The sequence below is a fragment of the Neodiprion virginianus genome, chromosome 4 (assembly GCF_021901495.1).
Source record: "Neodiprion virginianus isolate iyNeoVirg1 chromosome 4, iyNeoVirg1.1, whole genome shotgun sequence".
Taxonomy (NCBI): domain Eukaryota; kingdom Metazoa; phylum Arthropoda; class Insecta; order Hymenoptera; family Diprionidae; genus Neodiprion; species Neodiprion virginianus.
The window spans coordinates 23,848,455-23,871,118 of record NC_060880.1 but is presented as its reverse complement, the minus strand read 5'-3'; the positions used below and the strand labels follow the sequence as shown (position 1 = coordinate 23,871,118).

The 22,664-nt window shown below is 39.6% G+C and overlaps 1 protein-coding gene across 1 annotated transcript in view; it reads left to right on the top strand.

The window, feature by feature from the left end:
- Positions 1–22,664, top strand: part of LOC124302372 (Down syndrome cell adhesion molecule-like protein Dscam2) — a 192,071-nt gene that overhangs the window by 66,366 nt on the left and 103,041 nt on the right. Inside the window, exon 3 of the mRNA XM_046758499.1 lies at positions 3,009–3,092. Coding sequence (XP_046614455.1) covers positions 3,053–3,092 — 40 coding nt within the window. The 5' untranslated portion in view covers positions 3,009–3,052. The remainder of the gene's footprint in view (positions 1–3,008; positions 3,093–22,664) is intronic.

Sequence of the window (22,664 nt, the reverse complement as noted above, 5' to 3'; positions counted from 1 at the left end):
GTAAGAATTTTTTTAAAATACCACCTTCCCCATGCATGTTCTGTTTTTTATTTGTCAGTTTCAGTCAATAGTTATGAAAAATTGGGGGTTATTCACTGACATCGATAAATTTCCACTGATCTATATTTAAAGATTGGAAAACCAATACAACCATAAAATATGCCTAAAAATCCGGATCCTGAAAAAATGGTACCTATGCATAACTTTTTTTTTTTTATGAAAAAATCAATCGAAAGGGTTTGCATTACGAAAACTGTCTAGGAACATAACCTGGCGTATCAACAAAAGATTCGCGGGTCGCATGACTTGCAAGTTGTGTTGTGTATAGGTATAAGAGTAAAAAAGCTGAGCGCCCGCAGTGAAGGTTTATGCAGTAAAATAAAGTGCATTCCCGTGTCACCACGGGCAATGATATCTTTTCCTGCGGCGGTATATATGTATGCGAAGTGTAGAGCACATCAAGTTTTTCCCCTCAATTTTTGTTTGTATTTTGCGGTGATTGTCAACCGGAAACGGATGTCCGTGCTGTGAAAAATGGCCCCTGGCACGCTTCCGGCGTCAAGTACAATATACCGTGCTCCGATACATGCGAGACTCGTACGCGGCAAATGTTGGCGATAACGAAAGCGCAGTCTCGAGGTGCTTTCGACGACTGGAAAATGTTTTCGAGTCTCACTCTCGTCATTACACTTGCGTGATAACCGCCTTAAGTATTCTACACTAGTATCTTCATTCGCTGTTTCACCCGCGACATTCGGATATTCAATTCTAAACTGCTTACGCTCATCATCGGAACGAAACTATTTTTCCATGTAGCTTCTTCAACTTTTTATCCTCGACACGCCAGTTCGGTCGTGAGAACAGCTTTTGATCTCCCGCCATCTGGTGTGAATTGTAAATCCGTCCCACCACTTGTAATCACCATTGTAAATCAGTCCCATCTCTTGTTTCCCGGCTATGTGATAAGATAACTTTAGCTTATAAGGTAAGTGTACGAGTTATTCACCCTGTGGGAATTATTAACGTTTGTTGGTTGTATCTGTTTGATCCTTACTTCTAAAATCACCAATAAATAAATTTGTAGTGTTCCTCTACAACCCTCTACTACAAATTTATAGTAACCCTCGAACCATCGGCTTTGGTAACCCAGAAATTCACAATTTGTGCCGTCAATTTATAATTTTGGAAAATAAAAGGGTCAATAATTGGGTCTAAACGTGTCAATAACTGGTACACTTACTTTACTATCTATAATGAGACTTTAGATACAGTACAAAAGTTTCGGTTAAAGCTTTACGGAAATCGGCCCAGCAGTTTTCGAGATCAGTGACAATAAAAAGGAAGAAACAAACGCTTTATCTTTGTAATAATAGTCCAGGTGTACGGATCCAGAAACGTGCGAGAATGTAATCTCGTAGTCTTTTCGTCATTCCACGAGCCGATTAGAGAATCTTAGTACCGACGAGGCGTTGAAATTGGCTGAGGGGTGCTCCAAACAGCTGAAGTGGGGTTTTAGTGTTAAAACCTAGAAACGGCACGAGATCTAAAATGCAGCGATAATGAGGCTTGGCCAAACAGGTGCTCTTCACTACAGGCACGAGCTGCCGCTTCCGTCGCGACAAAGCATTTCAAATTTGTTCCATCTCTGAACAAAGCGAACTGTTGCCAGGTCTGCACACCCCTTCAACAATTTCGCGGAACGTCGGATGTACGTTTACGCTCATCCCGCGACACATCTATTCTTTTTCCCAAGACGGCTCTAACGCAAGAGAAAAAACCAGCGACAGGCTCACTCAACGACGCTGCAGGTATATAACTTTTTGGTACAAGACTCAATATGCTCACCAAGCGCGTCTGACTCATTAAATGCTACCAGCTGCCTTCTTAGACAAGGAAATTTCTCCAGCAGAGCGACCGGAGTTAAAAGAAACTGGAAACCGGCCCTCTGTACATATTAAAAAAGTACTTTCACGCTGAATAGAACTGTGACTGGTATACGTTGGCAAGTATTTGATTACAGGAGAGTTGTGTTCCAGACATGTAAGTTCGAGAGGGTAGAAACCAAAGGTTTTTGGGTTCGGAGCAAGTGGCATACGATGTTTTTATGACCAATTCGTATAAGGCGAAATTTTTCATTATTCTAGTCGTGAGAATAAAAGACAGTACTGATTGCTACTTACGCAGCGAGTGATAAAAAATATTGCATTGTACTGGCAAAGATGAATGCGAAGTTATAAGAATATTGTGTTCTTGTACTAAAGTTTGAATCTTCGTTGACTGTATATGAAACTCGCCATGTTGTAGTTCCCATTTTTAAACACAGCTTTGAAATCACAGCAACTCGGTAAAATTAAGACGATCAATATTCATCGAAATTTGAACATTTCTTTAATTCTCACGCTTTTTGTTCGTAATACGGGTTCCATTAGTTACGTCGGATTTTATATTTCTGAGGTTGGATTCTAGGAAATTACTTCATGTGGATGTGTAATTTACTGCTAATTTTGAACTAAAAATCGGGTTTTCCGTGATATTGAATTTAACGAGGCCCTGCACGGAAAGGATTATACTCAATTCCGTTTATTTTATGCTCCATTATTCGCAATAAAATATCTGGCAGCTCAGCCAGGACCAGCTATTAGTAGAACCTACCCGATATTATTCCCACTGTCCATTATTGCCGAACTAGATCTCTCGCAGTGCCCGGCTACACGTATCCACTGCTTAAAATAAACGTGGTTTTAGACGCTTGTTAGAGACTAAAATTCGTGCCCTGATTACTCCGACTTTGGTCGGAGTGGCTGCAGTGATGAGAAAAATAGGACCGTAAAACAAAACAGAATTGAGTAGGCAGTTCGCAGTTTATGGAAACGAGCAAATGTCGTAAAGTAAGCCGCGAAAATATAGTAGAATAAATATGTGTATCAGAAACTACTTTTGTTCGGAAACTGGGAACTTGAACTTTAAGGGAATCACACTGAACGTAACTTTTTGGTTTTTGGTTACAGGAGACTTCTAGGCATGTGTTGAACATAGAGTCTGGACTACTGGCATGGAGTTTGATCTGCTGCCTTTTCTTCTTTTACTGTCAGGTAAGGACACCAATCAACGTTAGATTATGAGGGCCATTTCTGATTTACAAGCACTTCTGGATGTAAATATAGCAATTTGAATGCAGTGACGCATAAACCGACGCATGCCGACTTTACCGAGAGTTTGATACAGTAATCCTGCAATTAGCAGGATAGGAAGTTCCAGAATACAGGAAGTATCAATTCACTTTGATGTAAGTTAATGGTACACTGTAAACTTCGGAAAGTAGTTTGCACCACATGTCGTGAGAACAATAATTAACTGAACGGCATCATTCTTGCAGGGGTTTTATAAATATTACATGCAAATTCAATTATTTCTCATAATTTCAGGAACCACGATATGAATAGCATTTTAACAGATTTTAAATGGGATTCAAAAGCTCAAATTTGTGCAACAGATGTCGTAAGATTTTGGTAAGGTTCAAAAACTAGAGTTCTCAAAATATTTTAAAAGCCTTTGATGCGTTTTAAGTTTTTGAAAATTTTTTTAAATCCAGCAAAATCGAGAGGATTTTTTAAGCTTACAAAATATTTGGTTGTAATTCAACCGAGCTTTCAGAATTTCTGAAAACACGCAATAAAGTCTCAAAAATTTCTGAAATTTAAACAAAATCCCCAAAATTGTCAAAAGTTCAGATTAATTATCACGTAGGTACACATATTCGGGGTACGCGTCGAAGATCCGATGCACCGAATTTAAATCTCGACGAACTTTTCCCCGGGGTAACTGACTGAGCGTTAATTAATCAACAAACATTCGTTGCCCGAGGCGTATTTTTACCGTGTAAGTAATTGAAAATATTTAATCAATTACCGCGTTTCGTTATTCGGTGAAAAGACAGGCGTGGAAATGCCGAGCTTTCGGATTTATTTGCGCAGAATAGCAAATGCCGCGATAACCCGGACTAGGAGCCACCCTGACCGTTTCGCCACATCAAATGTGAATCCATCGATTTATAGACGTCGATGATCATGTCCCAAAGCTATCGGATAGTGCCGGCTGGTGTAAACGCAGCCCTCGGTCCGAACTATATCGGCTCGACGTACATACTTACAATTAGAATGCAAACAGCGGTGGATTCATGGGGCCAGATTACAGCCATCGAACCGGTTCGCCTTGAACTGAACACCCCGACTCCTCTGGCCTCACCCTCGAGGGTTAAGGGACAGACGCTTCTATTTACCGACGCCTCTCGAACCGGCCGACTCATTGACGTCAGTATTGCGATCCGAAACACCCGAGGACAAACATTAATTTAACATAATTGCTTTTCTACTATCAACACGAACATCGTCGTCGTCACGTGATTAGGTCCAGTGTTTCATCTACAACGTCCGGCGATACCTAAGTTTTATACTTTTCAAATCTTTTCGCACCATCGGGTAAATCACAGCGTAAGAAAATATGTCGGTGTGAGCTTCTGCGGACTATAATTTCGTGTCAATTTAACACTATCTGTGATGTTAATGGCTATTATCCGATATCGGTTTAATAATATCCGATGACTATATGACTATTTAACACTGTCTCATGTCAATTTCGGGTCATGCGATGTCAATCAAACACTATCCGATGCCAAGGTTTCCGAATTGATCATGAAAATTGTTCTATAGTAGTCTGCACACTGGCGAATTTTAACACCATATTTGTTACAGTGTGCCTATTATACAAATGGCCAGTCAACGAAATCGACTAATTAAAAAGGTTCATCATATCGAAGAGCAGAAGTAAACAGCCGCTTTGAACGGTAGCCGACCGCTAGATGCGGTGAACATTCAGTCGCCGTGTATAAGCCGGAAATGGACAGTTGCCAAGTTCGATTTTGGATACACTAGCAAAATTGGCAACGATGGGATAGCGGGAGGTGCATTGCGTGGTGTAGAGGCGGGTAATAGGGAGGGTTAATAAGACTAATAGCATTCGGTCGAATATCTGCGGCTTCGGATGAAAACGAAATACCGTTGCGTGTCGACGATATTGACGCCGTTACTGCAACTAATTGGAAAATTACACGGTTCGACTGTTTCTAGAATAAAATTCAGTATGAAGCAGAGAAAATGTTTTGACTGCCCCTGTTATTTGAGAAAACTAAAATCTTGGGCTCGACAATTATCATTTTTGCAAATAACACGCGAACGGCTGATGGTCAGTTGATTATATTGAAAATATTTACAGTTCTCAGTTAAGTAAAGGCAAACCGATGTTCCGAATTTCATTTAAATTGATTCGTTCGTGCGATTATGTCGTTATAAAATCAATAAAAATATTGAAGTTTTACGCAACTTACGAACTTTCTTAATGCAGACTGCTAACGCTCCAAAATATCCAGTTTGAACAATACATACAATAAATTTGGAGAACTCGTTTATCCTTGAGATTGAACAATGATCGAAAAAGTTTTTATTAGCTTCCCTGGCTATGAACAATTCTACAGCTAGACTTTCGTTGTACTTGTGTATCGTATGCAGTGAACGTGCATCGGCAACTGTCTGGATGCAGCATCCAGTTATTCGAGAGATTTGGGAATACAAAATTCCTCAAGTCCCTTCTCCGATGATTAGGCCAATCGAGGAAATTTTCGCGATTGCTACTGCTGGCAACGTACCAAGGAATTGTTCCTGATTTTCCCAATCCTATCAGCCTCCACCTCCCTCCCTCCTCCCCCCACCCCCCGCACCCCTTCAGCTCGAAGCCGTCGCTCCAATCGGCTTCAGGGATTACAAAATAGGAGGCAACGAGAGAGTGAGAGAGAAAGATATACGAACGGAGAATAAATGGTATATCGCTTAAATCTTGCATATCTCTGCCGATGAATAGGTAAGATAATATTCTCTGATAATGTGGCTTACTGCCGGAGATCTAATGTAAACGGGTAAATTAGTATCAACAATAGATGTTGTAGTAATTATTGATAAATAAACAGTTTTTGAACGTATGTTTGATTAATCGTGTATTGATTTTTTCTCAATCATGTAGAGACTTTTGTATTTAGTTATGTATTCTGAAAGCCATGTAATTGTGAACCCTAAGTTATTGGAGGCTTAATGCGTAAATCATTTGACTACATCGTACGCTAAATTAATTGGTAATAATTGGCAATAGTGTCACTCTTTACAAGTTTTATTTTCGTGGTAAAATTCGAGAAGCGGTAGAACGTTGACGAATCCGTTTGTAAATTTGCCACACCGAACGATAAGGAAAAATAAATGGTGGCTTGTAAAGGCCTGCGTGATTTTCAAAGTTGGTCGAGAATCAAGTCTAACAATTAGTGTAAAATACGACAGACAATGATTAGTAATCAATTGTCGTGTCTGACTTTATTTCAATAGCGATGAATTTCTTTGAAAAATTCACTCCAGAGTTATCAAGAAAAAAAGTCCCCCCGTGACTTCGTGTGAAAATGAACAGTCCAACTACTCGAAGACAGAATACCAGGCTGATCAAACAGCAGCTCACCAATGACCATTCAAGACCTGATTTTACGCTTCCCGCAACGATTTAGAAAATTCCTCAAAGTGTACCCATAGCACCGAGGAACAGGTATGAAATCTGGGTTCTGTTGATGACATCCAGAAGAGACGAAGATAGCGGCTGGCATGTAGATGGCCGTATATGGGCAACCAGGGAAGTGCTGTATCTACACCACAACGCAAGGGAGGTGGTGGAGGAGGAAGGTACGGTTTGCAAGGGAAACGTCGAACCCAGGGTGAGCCATGGATGACATGTAATCGATCAGAAGCACTTTGCCGACACTCCGCACGGTGAAGTGCCGAGCGTGGTTGTCGAAATACACTCGCATGGTGCGAAAGCCGTGCAACTCCGCTGCCGGCTCGATATGTTATTTATACACGCATCCTGTATTACAAGGTGTATATACACGACGAATCGAGTTCCACACTGCCAGGCTCATCTCTTAATTACATCGCACTTACCCGGTTTCGTGTCTAGCCGGTCGTCTGAACGCGTCGGCTGAGCTCTCCGCGCTGTCAGACAGACCCTAAGTGTCTGGCAATTGTAAAACATACATCTAAGATTCATCGAGAAATCAGCACTGTAACTGATTACCAGTGTTGAGACAGGGAATTGATGATTGGCCAAATGCGAAACCGGAGTGTTTGAGAAAGAGGAACGTACGTCTTTATCGAACATGGTGAACCATTGTAGAGTTTGAGGTTGTTGAGTCAACGTCAAATTATCACCGTCAACATAGAATGTCTCCCATACATTTCATTCTTATAGGATATTATAACGTGGTTGTTTACCTTCCAAAGGATCGTCGTTCACTTTAGAAGGATTCAAAGAGTAAGAGTCAGCATTCTGAAGAGCAAACAATAAATTTGTAGCGGGATAGGATGTTCGAACAAAAAACCAACACGAAACGGTACCCAGCGAACAATGCGAAATTTATGCGTCGACAATATATCGAGGGTTTGCGAAGCGGTCAGGGAAAACCGGATATCCTTTTCAACGTGATCAATGTCCGTTATCTCACTCGCTCTGAAAAAGGGATATTTTTGCGATTCGGGCAACGCCGGCTGGGAATGCTACGTCAGGTATGACGTAGGTGAGGTCAAACTCTTTCAAATCGTCATTGGCATCGCGGTACGCGAAGCGATGACACGTGTTTGGCGGGGGTGCGATGCGGGTATGGGAAATAGATTAGCCACGCTTTTCACATACATGCAGCAATTCAAAAGCACCCGTAGTCTAGTCCATTCCAGGTTATGCATACATCGCGCCGAATGAATTTTTCACATATTCACGAGCGGCAATCGATTCCCAGCACACGGGAGTTGCTTGGTAGTCATGAGTTTACTTATCGTTCCGGGCATGTTTGCCTCCGTATTTTGATTCATATTTTCATCCTCCCGCATCCATCATACGCCAGCTCCAATCTAATCCATCATCTCTACGCACAGACGAACCAACGTCGTCCTGGGTTATGCCATCGGTTTGTACGTGCTCTGTGCTGCTCCGCGTGCCTGGAGTTCAGGTCAGCTTAGCACGTGCGTCGGAAGCGTATCCAAAGCCCGGAGAGTTACGCCGTATGCTCTCTATGACGTCATTTTTTCAAATGAAATTCAATTTTGCACACAAGTTTTAAGCCGTGCCGGAAAATTTTAAGACAGTTCTATGATGGAGGGTTAATTCCGATTATGGTTTTCTGGTTGTCGACATTTTGGTTTCTTCGGAATGTCTGTGAGAAATATCAAAACTAACGAGCCCGAACTTCGCAGACAAAGATTACTTCAGTCATAATCATAGGTAAAAGGGATAAAATTACTAGTCTTTTTAGCAATGCTCATACCTACGTTTTCAGCCTTGATCTCCTGTATCTGTAAATGTATGTCAATTTCTCTCAGTATATGTGTTTCAATCTAGAAGTACAACCTACTAACTTCTATCTCTATAGATAGATAATTTTTAAACGAGTCTACGTTATTTTGAGATTTTTCAGCTTTAATTGTATTCCGTATGCTTGAATCCAAAAGTGTATCATGTTAGATCCTTAAACCTCGAAGTCAAGCCTTCATTTCGTCAATATTGGGCAATAGGGGACAAATCATATTGTACCGTGTTCGTTTGTACCCTTATTTTATTTCGACATCTAGAAGCCTGGAGCGATTGATATTTCAAGCTGATATATCGTTGCGACGGTCCATAAAACAGCTTCACGTACCTTGTGGAATAATCCATAGTCGGAGAAATGGAAAGATGAGAAGAGAATATTTATGCTCGGAATTTTGATAAACTCGAATCCACTACTTGTGAAAATTTCATGCAAGACAAGTCTTACCGTAAGCAAAGGTGAACATGAGAGTAACCGATCCTTCCACATCAGAAGTGCACTTTACCACGTAACATGCAATTCTTTGTTCGATTTCGGTATGTTTTATTCAGCCGGAGGCAAGGTGGAAAATATTTCATTTCAAAGCACTCTACGAGTATTGTAGGATTAAGTCTTGTTCAATGGTTTACTTATATTTTTCAATACATTGAAAGAATCATTTACGTCAAGCTGTACGTTCCCCTGTAATTAATGGTATTCGGAAGATATTCAAGGCCTTGGACTTTGACTTTGCAATTGTTCCGCAGCAACTGAGGAAGAAAGCGTCGCAAAACGCGATCAATTGCTGTATTGAACATCCCGGTAAAAACTTATCGAAACCGATAAAACCCGATTGGAATTGAATCGGATACATTTGGGTCAATCGCTAGAGCTTTGGCTTGCTGACGGGGAATTAATCGAAATTAACGGTTCTGAGTGGGGCCTTAACTTTAATCGGATCGAGCTGTATTGGTCAAAAGTACTTGTTTATACATGACGAGAAGTGAGAGAATCTGATGTCGTTCAATGAGAAAGCGTGTCTTGTACGTATTGGTAGCAACCGTCGTCTTTTGAAGATGACTTTCAATGATCATACATAACTACATACTAAATTTAGGGTTCAACTTTAATATCTGGTGACTCAGCGGATATGAAACGATGAAATTATTGTTATTTCTTACAATCATCTGAACTGGGTTGATTAATTTTTCTTAGCCATGGAATTCGCTCCGATCGCGACAGCTTGTTTCCGAAGCCGTATGAAACGCCACGTATGAGAGACACCAACCATCCGCAGCGAGTGGACATTCGTATCACTGATTGTAACTCTCTTGCATATTGCAGAAGCTTCGACGTATTCCGCATGCACAATTCACTCCATCAATATTTCACGTCCCGATGTAGCTATAGGCATCGATTGTCACTGTCGTCTGTTACCAAGTGACGTAAGTAGGCAAATACATATTTGCGTAGATATACGTTCCAGCTCGAACGTCGGTTCATCGAGCCGCTGCAGTCAGACTGCACATTCCGATCCATTCCCAGGTAGAGTGCATCACACGAGCAGACCGTTATTCATCCTCGGAGGTTCTTCCCATCTCACCATCTCATTAACGTCAAGCGTAATGTCGTCTCTCTGGTTCGCTCCTTCTCATCTCCGTCTCATTCCCCGCATTCAGACTCATTCAAGTCCGTCTCTCCTCTGTGCCTGGCTGACGGCTGGGCGCAATGTTACAGATGGACTTGGAATCGCTAAAAGCCCGAGTGCCGGGAAGCCGTGGCCTGTTTCCCTTCAATTTTCCGGAAGCTCGGTCTGCGGCACTCGCCATCGTCCATGCTCGACGGGCCGGGATGCTGCTTCTCTATCGAACGATGGATCGGTCGCATCGTATACCGATATAATCCGCTTACCGCGTCGCAGTCTGACGGATCCGCGAGCGGACCTAATCCCCGGAACCCAGACCAACCCGACCCAACCAAATCCGCAGCTTCGACCCAGCCTCCAAACTCCGGGAGTACCGGCAAACTGAAACCGTCGGATGATCTATGCGATTCGCCAATTCTACGCTAATAATTGTAGATGTCACGGTGTAACATTGCCAGCCGAGATTAACCCCGATCCATAATAACCCGACTCGTAGGAATTTCACCTTCCAATGCTGGATGTCGCAACGCGAAAGAATCGTAATCGAAAGCATCGGCCGAAGTCTGGGAGAAGTATTGTGATAATTCGACGATTCAAGATACTGTGGTAGACAGATCTACCGATTCGGCATTTCATGTTGCAATTTTTATATAACATGAAAGCAAATCGATGTGGCGTCGAAATTGGAAACGGATAAAACGGAATGACGTGGAATTAACGAGAGTACTAAATTGCCAATTACGTTTGAGATTAGTCAACAAATATCTCGAACCACGAACGAATTAAGGTTTACCGTATCGGAAGGGCTGCAAGCACGTCGCTGCAGAAACTTATCATCCAATTTTTTCTCCTCACTCTGCTGACGTGGCGGACAAAGTGTTTCGCATACTTCAACGGTAAGTTTGAAGGAAGATTTCTAACAAGTTTCAGAAGTTCCAGAAGCGTCTCACCGCATTCCGGAATGCTTGTAATTTCACTGTTTTGGCATTCCATGAGCAATTATTAACGGTCTCCGGTTGTACACCATTCCCGTTCTTACGGCTTCAGTGCTCGGTATACGGGAAAACAATCCAAGTAGACATGTTGCGACGATTTATTTCCCGAATCGTTAAATTTATTGGTCTAATAACAATTTAAAGCGTTATACGGCTGGAAAAGCGACGCAAAATCCATCTGCATATAACGGGATAGAATTGAGTTTGTAACAGCGATGTATTCGTAGTCTTCGGGGAAAATGTTTAAAATTTTGTTCATTCACAGTGTTTCCGAATCGAGTATCGGGGTATTTGAAACTGACCGAAGGATCAGAAGATGGCTGTTTTTCAGCAACATCACGTCATGGTTACGGGCCCCTAGAAATTTCGACAGCATGGTTACGATACTCCGATTCAATTCGCACCGCTGACTGTTCATGAAGCGATGATTTGCAGCGAGCGATGCTTCGACGGACCAAGTCTGGTGATCTAGATCCCCGGTCGGTATCGTAACAACCGACCGGGGATACGCGTTTATGGATACAGTGACAAGTCGGCATGTATAACGTACAATATACAGCATCGGGACGGGCAGTGCTGGAGATGAATGGGCGTCAGGTACGATCAATAGCCGAGGGCTATGAAAATGAAGAGTGCTAAATCAAAATTAATATAAAACCCTGTCAGCGGCACTATGGATCAGGGTTAATTGAAATTCCATTTTCAAAAAGTAACATTAGAGGGATAAAAAATGTCGACAGTGACATGCGGATTTCGCGTATAACCTCGACGACGAATATTGAATGGCATCACGTATCAGTTGCAAGCTTGGTTTCAGAGCTCGAGAAAAATAAAAAATTCTCGCAAAGCTGGTGAACCTGGTTCACTTTGTTCCACCTTAAATATTACATTCACTGCCTATTTCTCAAGCCGCGATAGATTCGAAATGAGGCAGAAAATCCAGTCTCGGATACGTACTGTCGTTTCACCCGAGCGTCATTGACTTTTGAACACAGTCCAACACCTCGCGGGGTCTTGAAACTGAACAGAAGTCGGCGAAGGAAAGATGGACAGACTGCAGTACTTCTGACGCGATAGGCCCTCCGGCCGACACCCACAAGCATCCGGCAACAAAGGGGGATTTTATTTAATTAGCGAGCTGTACCAGGGAGCAAAGGCTCTTGACTCGCATAGCCTGCGGAAACGGCTTTGTGATCCACACGGGAAGAATCCATTTTGTACCCCAACTTTCATCGGAGTTACTGCAGGTGTATGATGTGTTTGCAGTGGATTAATGCGATGGTACGCCATTTTTTTTTTTTTTTTTCTTTTATTGCTTCGAACCTACTCCCTTCGTTTGCTTGAGGAGTAAAGTTCATCTCATTCGTTCCAGAAGCACGTTAGGATTTGGGTGGGGTACGAAATTGCGAAAGACCAAAAAATCGACGGGACAAAATCCTGACTGTCAAATTATCGACGGTTAAAAACGTAGAAAGATCATAAGTCTGAAAAGATGAGCAGTGGAAAAATAAAAATTGAGAAGGGAAAAATGTAGAAATAAATTTATATCGACATTCTTTTATGAGAATGGTCAAGATTATGAAGGGCAAAATATTGAATTGCGAAAATACCGAAGAAACAAAAAGTTGCCTTTTAAAATGTCAGACTCGTGCTTTTGTCGAAAATCTACGAATCCGAATTTATCAGTAACGACTGATCAAAGACTCGAAATGTTGAAATTTCCGCCTAAAGACAGAATGGTGTTCGAAGTATTAGCTGCTCTCAATGTTTCATTTCGGAAGTCTCATTTTTCTGTATCTCCGCATTCTGTGCCGTGGACATTCGGAAAATACTTTTTCGGTCAAGAAGGCATTCGGTTGAATCAACTTTCGGAAAAACAATTATTCTACTGGGTGATTTGTCGAAAATCTCAACTTCGGTACGCTGATCGTTCGTTATTCTAAAATTCGTATCTCGAAAATTTCGGGTTTTCGACCAGCTGAGTTTTTGGTCTTTCGGAATTTTGACCTCCATTGCACCCAAAGATTTCTTCCCAATTTGAATTATAGTTTGATAATCGATATGATGTTCCAATAATTAAAACTGATAATTGTCCACTGAAGATCTCTCTATTACCCGAAAATTTTAAAAACACGAAATATTCAATTGGCTTATCTAAATGTCAGCTGGTTCATTATTAATTATTAATTCACTTTCCATAATAGATTCATTACATACCTATAAGGAACTAACAGAATATTCAGAATAAACTCGAGTGATTGATGATTGAGAGCTTATACTCACGGTAATTTATGCATCACGATAACACTCGCAATTATTGTATAAATATGAAAGTGAAATAACAACTCATGTTAAAAGAAATTTTATTTGTACAAGGAAAAATTACCGTTTAATCTTCTCATAACCGAAACTTCAACGATGCACAGGGCATACAGTCGGAACAAAAAGTTTCGAAACAACGAAGACAGAAAAATACAAGTTCTAAATCTGTGACCAACAGTTATTCAAGTTTTTGAAAACTTCGAAACCGACAATCTCTTACTTAAACGATATTTTTGTACCACTATTCAAAGTCAAAAGCATACCGTTAATCCGAATTCAACGAATTGTGGTTGATTTCCACCGTGATTAAACTCTGCGAATGAGCAATTACTTTGCCGTTGAAAATATTCGATCTATCAAGATTATACAGTCATCAAAATTAATGAGAAAACTCAAGAAGTGAAAGTGCCATTGAAAGCGCTGCTGGCAATTGCGAGGAAGTAAATATGTGCTTATGCGAAGCAGCTTGCAAAATGAAAATATGCGAAGTCGAAGGAAACCGTAAGAGTATCCGTCTGCATAAATCTAAATCTTTTTTCATGCGAGAAAGCTCATTTTATTGTGTCAATTCTGGCAGCTTTATTTCAGGATTTAATATTACAGCTTGACTCCGTGTTCAATGATTTAGTCTTCCCTTCACTCCGGATGCGAACCTCCATCTTTCAAAAAGAAGATCGATGCATAAGCACGGACGATACGAAACCGGCATGTTATTGACTCAGACAACTCTGACTTCGTATTAATTGGTTCGAGCAAGTTATGCGTGGCGCGACGATCGCCGCAAAAGCTCGTCAATGGTATTTCCCTTTGTATTTTCCACTCCACAGCATTCGGTGCTTTCGTTATTTCCCTCCTTTTCTTTTTCACCTCCCTGATCTCTAACCTACTTCAATTTCGGGCTCTCCGCATCGCGTATACCTCAATTTTCTTTGTCCATCTTGATCTTATTTCGGCAATACGAGGGAAGATTATACGCTCCGCAAGGTGGTGTCGCGAATTTTTTTTTTTTTTTTGCCGTTGGTGAAAAAATCTTGATCCCCCTGATCCTGGAATTCGGGGAGCGACTTATTCGTGCTACCTTCAATTCAACTTGTACGTCTTCTCCCTCAATTCGAATATAACGATTCACGCGCAGCAAAAGAATCTCGCCGATCTCTTTCCGCTTTCGTAATTCCGGAATCCACGCTTTGATTCTTAATTCAGAGTTTCAAAAATATCGTGGACCAAACGCAATATACAATTCCATCTTCCATATACGTGGAACTGAAAACCTTCATTCCTAGACATAAAATTCAGACAAGTATCAGAAAATACAGATTAAGTATTTTACTCGCAAAAATTTTGCTCTGTAAAAGGTGGTGTCTGGTCCAGTCAATTTTCTTTCAACATAAGTGAAACGCAATCAAGCCATGAAAGAAAATCATACTTGTATAAATCCTATGAATCATCATGTTCACTATTTTCCACTATTCGAATGATTTTTTAATGACAAAAAGTAGGGATTTTTTAATTACGTTTAAAAAGTCTCATAACAAATTCACATACGAATGAATAATTTTTTTACGTGTACATTTTTATGTTAACAACAAAATTGAAGTTTAGTGCTATTGAAGCTCGTTCGAGTTTATTGATTCATCAGCAATTAAATTGGCGCCAGTTTATATGCGGATGTTAACAAATCGGTCAAGTTTCCAAGTTGCTCTTTGATCTTACTTAAACTTCCACGGTCTTTAATTCGAGTCAGAAGAGAAGTTCACGTCACATGTAAATACCGAGTAAGGAGGTTTATTTGAACATGAACTCATTAAATAATTTATTCAAGAGGAATAAATTTTAGTTTTCATCATGAGACAAGTTTTCGATACAGATGAAAAATACATAGAAACTGTCCGATAAAAGCTTTTTTATTTCATTCCAGCCGCGAATGAAAAATCTATGTTTGCTTATTGGTAATGTGACAACTTGAGAAAGATGAAATTATCATCAAAATTAATAGTGGAAAAATCTTTTCTCTCGATTTCATCAATTTTATATCTTCTTATCCGAAACACGAAATCTATTTCACTGTAAAAGCACACGCTACACATATCGAGAAGTATTATGTTCAAAAAAAAAAAAATCCCAAGAGAATTTCAAAACGCTTCAAAGCATATGAAAAAAAATTTCGTTGTTAGATTTTTTCGTCGCTCTCGAGAACAAAATTTTCAATGAAGCTTCGAACAACAGAATCTGAAACGGAACATTATGGTTTTGTGAAAAGAAAGAGAGAGAGAGAGAGAGAGAGTGTGTGTGTGGAAAATAGAAGGGAATAGCCCGGGGTATAAGCAGTAAACAGTGGAATCGGGCAGCGGGCTACGAACACGTATTACATTGTCTTCTCGTCCTCCAAGCACTTCCACTTCAGTACTTGAATGCCCGTTGAAAGCGTTTTATTTCGACGATTTTTACGGCAACGGTACGTCGCGTCTTCGAAAAACAGCCACCGTATAATTTTCATTACCCACCCCTCGTGATGGCCGAAGCCGTTTAAATGTGAAACGAGGTAAAGAATCCATTTCCATTTTCTCAGTTTATCGTCTTCCAATTTTACCCACGACAATTCATCCGCGGAACCGCGGGTAGAGGTAAAAAACTACAATTGCTGATTGATGGAAAAACAAGAATATCGAATTTTCATAAATACGAAAATTTTATTCGTAAAATTTTAAAGTGAAGAAAGTTCGAGTAAAAAAAATTGAATACATAGTAAGTCGAAATACAGAAAGACAAAGTATAGAAAGGTTATAACATGGAACAAGCAAAATCGTGAATTTATATACAATTCTGTATCATCGAGAGGAATCCTGACGATTCGACAGTTTGGCATTCTGTGTTCTGTCCTTTCAAATCACTTCTCCATACTTCGAGTTTTAACATTTTTAAATTTTATACATCAAGTTTTCGCTTTTTCAAAAACTCGTCATTGTGGCCCTTCGATTTTTAGATCTTTCCATATTTTCACCCCCACCCAAAGTCGCGAATGGCGCTTTTCTACTCACACCACGTGCCGAATTTGCTGCAAGTTCCATGTCGCGGTTCGCCGGAAACGCGGAGGCTGCGTGGGTCCGGAAGGCGAGGAATTTGCAAACCGTGGTTGACCGGTCTGGCTAATGAAGACCTTCGAGTCATGTGCAGAGCTTCGAATTCCAGCTGACCCGGTGGCGTGTTTGCAGCGTTATCGGGAAAGAAGCAGAGACGTGCTTTTCTGCAGGATTCCGATTCCGAATTGAAGAAAATATTTTCTCGCTTCCGGATGAAGTTTTGATTCTTCAACTATTTCGTCCGTAACCAAAAAGTGAAAATGAGTTTTGTAGTTTTAATTATTTTTTAGATGATGGCCAATTGGACTATATTTTTATTTTTGTAACTGATGCGATAATTTGATGTTTCGGAGCGACAATAAATTTGTTTTGAAGCCTTGTTTTACTAAAAAAACGTAGTAAGTCAGACGTAAGCAGACTTTGTGTCACAGCAGAAAATGTAGTTTTGACAACTGCTATTGTTCTGTTAAACAGTTACCGAGTTACTTCTATCTCATTTTATAGTAATTCCAAAAATATTCAAAACTCTCAGTTTCTCGCTCGAAGAAAAGTATATTCAGATTCAATAAAATTTCTAATGATAAAAAAAATTGCTATCCTCTGCTGATCAAATTTTATTCAATTACAATCATCATCTTGTCTGGATAAACTCTTTTTCATTTAACAAAAATTACTCAGTTTTTTCTTTCAGTGGTACGATTCATTAACCATATCCATGCGAAAACCGTTGAAAATATACTTCAGATGTGTGAAAAAGTTGATTTCTCACCCTTTTTTCAAATCAAACCAATTAAGCCTTGATCGCTTTCAGCTTCACATTTTCGCTTCGAATTGAACAACGGGATTTGAAAAAAATAACTTGTTCCGGCGAACAATATTTTTCTCCGCGCGTAGGCGTCCTTTCAGCAGTGCTCAGTGACACCCAAGATTTCTGAGGGTTGTCAAAAAAAAAAAAAAATAATGTCCGTATGGTCGGCGACGCGAGGCGAAGCGGTTCATTCGAGTGCGAAATGATTGCGATTTTATCGCCGATTCGAATCTGAATTGCAAATAGGTTATTAGTATTGTGTCCCGATGTATTGTCTCATTCATCGAACTCCGCCTCCCCCGGTATTGTTTAGAGTGCCATTGTTTATTAAATGCGTTCGTATTGTCGAGGCTCGACTGGCAGCCAGTTCGTTCAGAGGACCCTCGTCTCTTCGCCCCTGTCGAACCCGCGTTCCTTATCCCGGTTCCACTCTTTCAGTTTTTTTTTTTTTATTTTCCTTCTCTTTCTCATTTTAAAACCCCATTTATCAAGCAGTATTCCTCGAGAAACGCGAGCCCTCGAGTGAAACTGCAAGCCGGTTAGAGGTCAGGATATACACGTAATTGATCACCCACTTCCGGTTGTACAGGAACGGTGAATTCGCACTGCTCATAAGTCATATAAAACGCAGCTGGTTCCTCCTTATTCTTTGACGAAGAGTTTCCTCCGCTTCAGATTGCAGTAGCTGTTCTACTTCTTCAAAGATACATGTGATTGCGAGATAAATATTTCAAGATTAGTTTCAGGAGGCGAAATTGTATGGTTTCGTTGACAGTGTTTCATACTTACAATTATATTATTTATACTACATGTATATACGCTAGGGTTGTTCACGCAAGAAAATATTTTTTTTTCAGTGGTGCTTCCTCATAAAATTGTTGTTTATGATGAAAAACAAATCCCCTGGAAATTTGAGCTCGATCGGATGAGATTTAGAGGTTTCGCTTTCGAGGCTTCGCTTTTACGTTGAAATAACACGTAGAAAAATGCTTACCTCAACTCACCGTCCATTTCGCGTGAAAATATAGACGAAAATGAAAGATAATAAGCGCTTTTGTTTTCTCCTAATTTGATACGATTATTTTTGATTTTTTGATTTGTTCAGATTTAAGTCACAATAATTCTCAAATTATGATAATTATTTTATACGGAATAAAACAATCGAAGTTTATTTTTTTAACCACGTAGAATTATTTTGCTATCGATGCTGCACAAGAGTGTTGAAGAGTTTTTTGGAAAAGAAACCTTAAGTAGTTTTGAAAGCATTTTTGCAAACCGTTCGTCCGCATCATCTTTTCTACATCTCATGTACTTCGGCGAGTCATTCCTCATTTTTTTAATATCGGAATTTGAGACCAAAATATTCGCTGAATCATGATCAATCACCCATATTTTCAAATAAGAATTTTTTTTTTTTTTTACCAATTTGCAAATAACTATCAATATTTTTTTCCAATCCGCCGCATTCATACGATAAGGATTGTTTTTCTGAAAAAAATTATTCACGAGTTCCATCGAACCATCGATACGTGGTGAATTCCCAACGACGAAAAGTTAGTTACAAAAATTTCTTGTCGCCAAAATGAACTTCATTTAAAACATAAATCGACTTTGGCCCGTTTTAGTTGTTCAAAAGTGACTACGCTGATCGTTTCAAGCATAAAATCGTCCGAATAAAAAATTGGAAAACCGGAGAAAAACAAAAATTTTGAATTACTTGAGACAAAAAGAAGTAAAAATGATATGAGACGAGCAACAGAACTTGGACGTTTTTCTCACGCGGTCCCTAATGTATTTTTGGTAAAAATCGTAGGTCACCCGTAACTCGAAACCACCCTAAAAATTTTCTATACGCATCCTCGCCTACCGGAAATGAAAGGTATTTTTCAAGGCGACCCTTGGCGCGAGCAGCCTCTCGCACTACCCACTTCAACGGCTAGCCACCCACGCGATGCCGAAGATAAGGGGAGGTCGGGGTGACGGTCTCGAGTGTCTTGTCAATATGTATAGTGCCATCGACGTCTCACCGTTCCGGGAATATCTACCTTATATATCTCTTATCTGTGTGATACACACTCCAGATTCCCGTGTATTATGTACGCGCTGGGTGCAGGGTCACGCGCCTATCCGCCCTCCCCTTGCACAACGCCGCCCTTCGCTCTTTATGTACTAAATTATTCCCCCGTCGCGCTTTGTTCCATCAAAAATGGAGCCTGACGCAAGGTGGGTCACACCGATGACTGAAAACCGTGCTTTCTCAATTTTTAGGGGTGAAATCGAATCGGGTCGCTTTCAGGGTGGCGCGGAATAGTTACGATCAAATGCACGTTGAGAGAAATGTCATTTTTTTTTTCTTCACTGTGACAGTTGAATTTAAGCCAAATGCGTATCGTTGAAACGACTACTTTTATATTTTTTAAATTGTTATGAAATTAGGTACGAGTCACAGTTTTTCTGCAACCAGAATTTTCAGGACTGTATACTTTTTTTTTCTGTTAGCATTCGATTTACTAAATTTTTTTTAATCACTGATATGGGATTAACGTCAATTTACTACTGTGCCAATATCGCGTTATCAATACTCGCGACAAAATAGTAACAAATACTGGATATTCTGGTTACAGCTACAGGTACAGTATAATCATTCCGTAAATGCGCTGAGGAAAATTGTATTTGTTGGATATTTACCGGAAGAAGGTCTGTACATTACAATTTTTTTGCTGAACCTAAAATCCTCCCGAAATTAAAATACTTTTACTTCAAGCTAAGTGCTTTATACTTAGTCACGTGCAAAAATATCGCAGATAGTTGTGATCGAAGAAACTCATTTTTTCAATAAATAATGCGTAACTATCAAAAATTTTACAATGATTTTACCATTGAAACCTTTTTCTTTAACTTGCACAGTTCATGAGTTACGATCGAAAAACGAAAAAGCTTGCAATTTTCAGAAGTGGGTTTCACAAAAACAAAATATACGGATCGAATGTCTGACCCACTCTATAACCCTGCAAAGTTTCATCAAGAATAGAGTCAAACACCCGATGCGGTTCCCTTATCAGTCATGAGCTAAAATTTTATACTTTCGAGGAATTTTTCGTACAAGAACTAATGCTTGAACCTTGTTCCAGCATGACAAGAAAAAAAAAAAAATAAAAAAAGAAAAAGAAAGAAACTAATAAGTTGCCCCAATTTGAAAGGTCCAAGGGATCGCTTCTTGGCAAAGTTCAGAAAATATTCAGGCGAGTGGAAAACACGGCTGGAGTAATGAAACGAAAGGCGAGATATAAGGGATGTACGGGTATTTTAACAAGCATCCCCTGTCCATCTCATGGTGAATTTTCAGCGAGTTTCCCGACTACTCTTCGTGGCTTTTCCAACCCCGTCGCTCCAGCTCCAGCAAACAGAGTTGCGTGTTTAACAGCAGTTCGCGTCGTGAAAACTTAACTCGTAAACTTCGCTTCGAGCTGATAATTGCAACTGAAAAAGTAATTAAGAATTATTTTCAACCAGTCGCGGCAGGTAAACGCGTCGCACGGCTAGGAGGAAAGTTCGAAATTAGCACTGCCGTCATTCGCGTGTTTTTTCTTCTCGTTTTTGGCAGCCTTCTTGAGGCGAGGAGCTGATGTCAGAAAGATGTCTCTTCGGTTTTGTTAACAAATACGAGGATTCATCGCTCCCACTTGACACGATCCTTCGACAATGCAATTCCTTCAATCACATTTTCAGAATACGAATTTCGATCATTTTTAGGGTTTGAAAATATTTTATAGTGCTTCTATTTTTCAAAAATTATTCCTCTTTCTTGCTTTTTCCACGTGTTGAAATTTATACTGTATGTTTCCCAAAGATCGAAAATCAGATTGTTTATTTCTATTCGCATAAAACTAAAGTGACAATCTTTTATTTCCTGTCTACAAAATACTTGTACTATTGTCTTTAACGCAATAAATTTACTGAACATTACATCGAATAATAAATGCACTTTTTAATTTCAGTGTCGAAGAGAAAAAGTTATTCAAGATCGATATTACTATTAAATTTACACACAGAGCTTTCGAAATTTTTCAAGTATTATTAAAATAGCAAAAAATATTTCCTAGTAATGGAAAAAAAAGAAAAATTAAGAAAGATTCTGAAATATGGTACAAGAGCTTCAATTGATACTTGATGGAAGAGAGCGCGGTCAGAAAATTATTAACGCGTTATTTGAAAAGTCGACATAGCGGATCGAGTAACGGATTCTTGGAATATTTTTTTTCAATATGGAATCAGCTTAGAACCCTAAAAGCATATGAGCTACCGAAGTTGTGGGATAACGCACGATGGGTTGCCTCATTTTATTTTTATACGCTTTCCTGATTCCGTTCGATTTCTCGCAAAATGTGATTCTTTCATCGCGTTCGAGATGTATAACGATATACTACGCAGCCTCTTTCCCTCGTCATGCGTCTTACGAAAATCCCTGATGACATCTTATGCAACAAAAAATACGTTGTTCCAATTTACATAATTTGATTTCATTTATACATCAATGTTTCATTTCTTTGCTTTTTTTAAAACTATTTTAGCTCATAAGATAGCATAAGCTTTATTTCGAGTGAATTTTTTTAAACTTAAACAATGTCGATTGAATCTTTATTTTGCAAAGATTCCCGTCATCTATGTTATGAATATCTAATAGATTTATAAAGCTGTTGCAGGAACAAAATTGCAGCGCACGGCACGATAAGATTTCACGCTTTTTTTCAGCCTTTAAAACAAGCTGTGTTTTTTAAGTAAGAAAATTAAGTGAAAACAATCTGTGAAAGTTTTTACAGGAGGCAAACTATTTTTCTATGTAATGTTCGTGAAAACTGGCATTCTCAATTCCGATCTTCGTTTATCAGAAGTTTCAGTGACAAAGCATAAAAAAATTAAATGACTATGAAATCTGAACCAGTATGTTGATAACGATCGGTACAAACGTTTGGTCATGTCGCCAAAAAATTTCTGTCAATGATTTTAATGCTAGAATTCTTATAAAATAAATGTGAAACGTGTTAGTATTTTTTGCTCTCTTTGAACACTCTAACTTGTTTATGCCTGCAACCCGTGAAATGAAAATTGCTGTCGTAAAAATTGCTCTGACGCATCAAATAAAAATTGTTGTCGTTGTTAAAAAAGAGACATTGAATCCTTGAAGAACGAATGAAGCGTAATTAACAGATCTGAAGCAATTTTCTTCACCCGTAAAAACTGTTTCATGCATTCCGGTCCCCTCGAAGGATATGGAGTGAAATCTCTGATGGCTAGCGGGAGTGAAATTGCGAGGCTTGAATTATTGCGTGAATTTTCTTCTTCTCACAATTAGAAACGCAAAGAATAAGTATAATGCAGAGAGAGAAAA